Raw genomic sequence first — 5,473 nt, forward strand, 5'->3', positions numbered from 1 at the left:
TGTCTAATACAGTCCCAACAGTGAAGCATGGTGGTGGCAGCATACTGCTATGGGGGTGTTTTTCAGCTGCAGGGACCGGACGACTGGTTGCAATCGAGGGAAGGATGAATGCGGCCACGTACAGGGATATCCTGGATGAAAACCTTCTCCAGAGTGCTCAGGACCTCAGACTGGGCTGAAGGTTCACCTTCCAACAAGACAATGGCCCTAAGCACACAGCTAAAATAACGAAGGAGTGGCTTCACAACAACTCCGTGACTGTTCTTGAATGGCCCAGCCAGAGCCCTGATTTAAACCCAATTGAGCATCTCTGGAAAGACCTGAAAATGGCTGTCCACCAAGGTTTACCATCCAACCTGACAGAACTGGAGAGGATCTGCAAGGAGGAATGGCAGAGGATCCCCAAATGCAGGTGTGAAAAACTTGTTGCATCATTCCCAAAAAGACTCATGGCTGTATTAGCTCAAAAGGGTGCTTCTACTAAATACTGAGCAAAGGGTCTGAATACTTATGGCCATGTGATATTTCAGTTTTTCTTTTTTAATAAATCTGCAAAAATGTCAAAAATTCTGTGTTTTTCTGTCAATATGGGGTGCTGTGTGTCCATTAATGAGGAAAAAAAATGAACTTAAATTATTTTAGCATATGGCTGCAATATAACAAAGAGTGAAAAATTGAAGGGGGTCTGAATACTTTCTGTACCCACTGTAATTTTACTCAACACTTCCAATGCAGGACTTTACTTGTAACAGAGTAAGCTACTTTTATGGTGTGATATTAGTACTTTTACTTAAATAACGGATAGGAATGCTTCCACTACTACTGGCACTAACAATCAAACTAACAATAATATAACATGTTCAATAATATAACATGTTATATTGATATGCTTTTTTAAAAATCATGTTTAAAAAACAGCAGTCACCTGCAATTAAAAGACCCTTTTGTTTTCATTCCTTTAAGGGTCCTTATTGCCGATAATAATAGCAATTGTGTAATACCTTAATACAGTGAGACTATGATATTTTCTGAGACGTTTGTCATACCATGAAAATCTCACACCATTGCAACCCTAGTTCACAGGCACACAAAACTGCTCGTTACTATAATGCATTTCTCCAACTACAATGACATTACATTACATTACATACACAAGACCTGCTTTCACCTGAGGATATAAGTTAATAGACAGTTTCGTATTGTCTTTATAAAAACATTGTTTGACAGGGAATAGAAAACAATAGAATGAAGGTGGGATTTATCAATGCAGATAATGTGATATATGCTCTTGCATCACAGTACTTACACATCATACTTTGCATCACATCACAGATCAATACTCTTTTGCTATTTGTCATTCATACACTGGCACCAAGCATTTTTGTTTTTTTAACATTTAGGATTTACAAATAACATGTTATATTAGAGTAAATGGTGTTTTGTGTGGAGATATGCACATACTATGAATGATAAGGGGAAACTCTGCTGTAAGTGCTTTCCATACGGGTTCAGTAATTACATTCATTTACATGTTGCTGTGTTTTTAAAACGTTCAGACGCTGCAGTATATTATCTTGTTACACACAGTTTCGATCAGTTTTCGAAAATTCAGTGACACTTAAAGCACTCTATTCTACAGTGAAGCAATTTAATGTAACGTTACAACTGGCCCCTTTAAATAAACATCATTTCCCAATTAATACGTTTGGGCTATGTTCTCTCCTTTACATTCACTTTAAACATCTAACTTTGGCTTGACATATATTCTCGCCTCCAGAAGAGGAAATAATGCTTGTAAAGTTTATTATTACTTGTTATACATTGACAATTATAATTAGCTACAGTCAGTTGTAGATAATTCTACTGTGCTTGCTAAGAAAACGAGACGATGAAGAAGCTCTGTCGAACACAATCCTGATTCTCTAATGCTACGAACGAACAAGATCATAGCTGCACAAAGCCAGGACATTTAAGGCATTCAATAGCTTGCAGATATTACAAAGAACATATAAACTGTTTTTCGGCGAAATAAAAATATACCAAGCGAAAACACCTAACAAACTTACCTATGAGCCTGCGATTCAACGCTGTGCATTTACCAAAACAAATGAGATTTACCTTCAACAACTTCCGTGAGCAGTTCTGCAACAACCGCTGCCCTGATTGGTCAAGGTCTACCAAAGTTTTCTTTGATTGGACAACACACATCAAAATATTAACAAGCGTCATCACGTTACTAGAAGTATGGCAGCTCCACTAAACAGCGTGGGTAAACTCTCAGCTGAGCGTTCATCGTTCAGTAGTAATGCTACGAGTTTTCAGAAGAAAACAAGGAGCAAGTTAATTTCTATACTTGGTACCAGACCTTCGGTTCAAAATGGACAGCTCTTAGTTTCAACTGGTGTTACATCACTCGACTATTTGCTCGGTCAGTCTGCCGTTGAGGTTTATCATTAGTGCTAGCTACACATGCTAACAGTGTTTCTCGCTGTAAGGTTGGCTTGATACACTGGCGTTAGTTACAAAATGTTAGTATAATGAATTTCTCAAAAGGGAAATGTATCTATTACAGAATAACATTAGAGAGTTGTGTCGCTATCAGGACAGGACAAACTAATGTGATTGCGTAAAAGCTAATGGAAGAATGGATTCATATAAGCACATTTTGTCGGAATTTGTCATATTAGAGGTATTTGCTTGAAGTTCTGTATTCAAGTTAGACATTTAAAAAAATCTTTTTATAGCCTAACCTTACTGATGGAAGCATTCTCCACACTTTGTAACGTAAATCAGCAAGGACCCAAAAAGACCCTGTAGAATCTTAATGCTTATTCATGTAACAGTGGCTATTTAAAAGCAAATTCTTCAGTAGAAGTGACAAGCCATGTTTAATTGTCAAGGCTGCCAAAATCCATTTCACTGTCTAATAACACCTTCCAGTTCCTGTAACATGAGATTAGAATACAGAATTATGCAAACGTTTGTGCACCCTTGGGCTAATTTTGTAATGTCTCTTCCAGGAGTTGTATTTACTTCTTTTTACTTAAAAAAAAAAGCAAATGACAGCTGTAGAACTAGACAGCAAAAGTTGTGTATAACAAGTTGAATGGTATTTGGCATGATTAAACAGAGGTCCTTGTTTGTGCCCCTGCTAGTCATGTCCAGCATACACAGACACCTTGGCTCTTTCTCTTCAGGTGTGAAATCCTCAGTCAAAAATCTGACTTTTAACCAAGCACTGACTCTGGACCATGTGAAGGGTTTGATGCTTTAGATGACCCCAACTCCCTTTTCATTTGTCTTAGCAAAACACCACTGAGTTGTTTACAGGTGAACCAGAATGATACTGCTAAGCTTTTGACCGGGTCATCTCAGAGGAACATTTAATAGCAGTCTTTATCTTTTTTACCCTGGCTCCACATCAAATTGAGAATTCAATGCAAGATCTTTGAAATTACATTTAGAGCCCGCACTTTTGAGTAGTGATTTTATTCTGTCATAATTTTTAATGCTTAGTAAAACTGGGCAATAATAATAAACTAAGGTTTGATAACGGATATTAATGTCACACTAAGGGGTGAGAAGCCATTGTAATGTATAATATCTTCTAGGAGAAAATACATTGGAAAATTTTTAAATGAAATAAAACAAATGATCTTTATCCTCAGTGATTATCTCTGGGCTTCTCCAGTAGTTCTCAGAAAATGTTTGGGGATATTGTGGCCACTGTGTCATATTTTAAGACAAGAAAATATGGATGACTTTCCATTTCATCTTAAACTTATAAATATAGAATCACTGGGTCACTGGTGCTTGTTTTGTCTTCTGTATCTGGGAAATAAGAATTTGAATTCACCAAATAATTGATATGTTTGGTTTTATGATAGTAATGTAACAGCTGTTTGAACATACAAATGTTCAATTGTGTTGTAAGAGTTTCTAGGTATGACAACAGTTGAGATGTCACTTTACTTGTTTTGTAAGTCTAGGTATGTTAGGACCATTGTAGTCTCACATTATCACCCATAAAACCCCAGCAGAGCCCCAGAGCACTGTAGGATAAATGGGGGGGAAAATGTCGCAATTTCACAAAGACTCGCACATCTGTCAACTACCTTTTAACGGTCTTCTGAGACATCTCTCCCCCAAGCCTATTTTCCAATAGGCTATATCACAGAAGATGTTTGACAAGTCTTTTTGACATATCACAGTAGGAAAAGGACAGATTTATAAAATCAGTGATGCTGGAATTTTGTTTAGCTGGTTCACAGTGATTCAGAATAAGACAGTGTCTTTAATATGTAACTGCTGATAATTGAAGAATCAATAATTCTTTTATAATAACCAATATTTTTTTCTCCACAAACAGGTGGTGGATTAGCAGTGGGTACAGTACTTCTCATAGGTGAGCTTCTCACTTTTCAAATCAAATATTGGCTGGTTTAAAATTCATTTGAAGTGGTGTTATAATGTCCATCGTGTGGTGTGTTTCTAGTTGAAACAGGCTGCTTGGACAGGAGGGAAGACATTTAAGTCCAGTTATGGATAAAAAACATTGTTATTTGACAGGACAGACTAATCATCAGGATTTTATTTTAATTAGTGATGAGTTCAGTCGTCAGATTTTTTTAGTTACATCCACTAGTGCAGTATGAAGCCATCACTGAAGATGTGTTGAAGTGCATATTTCATTGGATCCTACATTTAAATATATTTATACTGGTAGATTATACAGTGGGTACGGAAAGTATTCAGACCCCCTTAAATTTTTCACTCTTTGTTATATTGCAGCCATATGCTAAAATCATTTAAGTTCATTTTTTTCCTCATTAATGTACACACAGCACCCCATATTGACAGAAAAACACAGAATTTTTGACATTTTTGCAGATTTATTAAAAAAGAAAAACTAAAATATCACATGGTCCTAAAGTATTCAGACCCTTTGCTGTGACACTCATATATTTAACTTAGGTGCTGTCCATTTCTTCTGATCATCCCTGAGATGGTTCTACACCTTCATTTGAGTCCAACTGTGTTTGATTATACTGATTGGATGTGATTAGGAAAGCCACACACCTGTCTACATAAGACCCTACAGCTCACAGTGCATGTCAGAGCAAATGAGAATCATGAGGTCAAAGGAACTGCCTGAAGAGCTCAGAGACAGAATTGTGGCAAGGCACAGGTCTGGCCAAGGTTACAAAAAAATTTCTGCTGCACTTAAGATTCCTAAGAGCACAGTGGCCTCCATAATCCTTAAATGGAAGACGTTTGGGACGACCAGAACCCTTCCTAGAGCTGGCCGTCCGGCCAAACTGAGCTATCAGGGGAGAAGAGCCTTGGTGAGAGAGGTACAGAAGAACCCAAAGATGACTGTGGCTGAGCTCCAGAGATGCAGTCAGGAGATGGGAGAAAGTTGTAGAAAGTCAACCACCACTGCAGCCCTCCACCAGTCGGGGCTTTAGGGCAG

General features: G+C 37.6%; 2 protein-coding genes across 3 annotated transcripts in view; one reads left to right on the forward strand and one right to left on the reverse strand.

Moving 5' to 3' along the window:
* The window catches only part of immp1l (inner mitochondrial membrane peptidase subunit 1), a 23,656-nt gene extending 21,479 nt beyond the window's left edge, over positions 1–2,177 (reverse strand). The window contains exon 1 of one of the 2 annotated variants that reach the window (XM_020615664.1): positions 2,119–2,177. The gene's annotated coding sequence lies outside the window, so the exon portion shown is untranslated. Of the gene's footprint in view, positions 1–2,066 lie in introns of both variants that reach the window. The other variant, XM_020615665.1, reaches the window with a different exon arrangement.
* A 44-nt stretch (positions 2,178–2,221) lies between these two features.
* The window catches only part of elp4 (elongator acetyltransferase complex subunit 4), a 55,572-nt gene continuing 52,320 nt past the window's right edge, over positions 2,222–5,473 (forward strand). The window contains 2 exon segments of the mRNA XM_020615662.1: positions 2,222–2,428; positions 4,370–4,405. Of these exon segments, the coding sequence (XP_020471318.1) occupies positions 2,245–2,428; positions 4,370–4,405 (220 nt within the window). The 5' untranslated portion in view covers positions 2,222–2,244.

The sequence above is a fragment of the Monopterus albus genome, unplaced genomic scaffold, assembly GCF_001952655.1.
Source record: "Monopterus albus unplaced genomic scaffold, M_albus_1.0 scaffold168.1, whole genome shotgun sequence".
Lineage (NCBI taxonomy): Eukaryota > Metazoa > Chordata > Actinopteri > Synbranchiformes > Synbranchidae > Monopterus > Monopterus albus.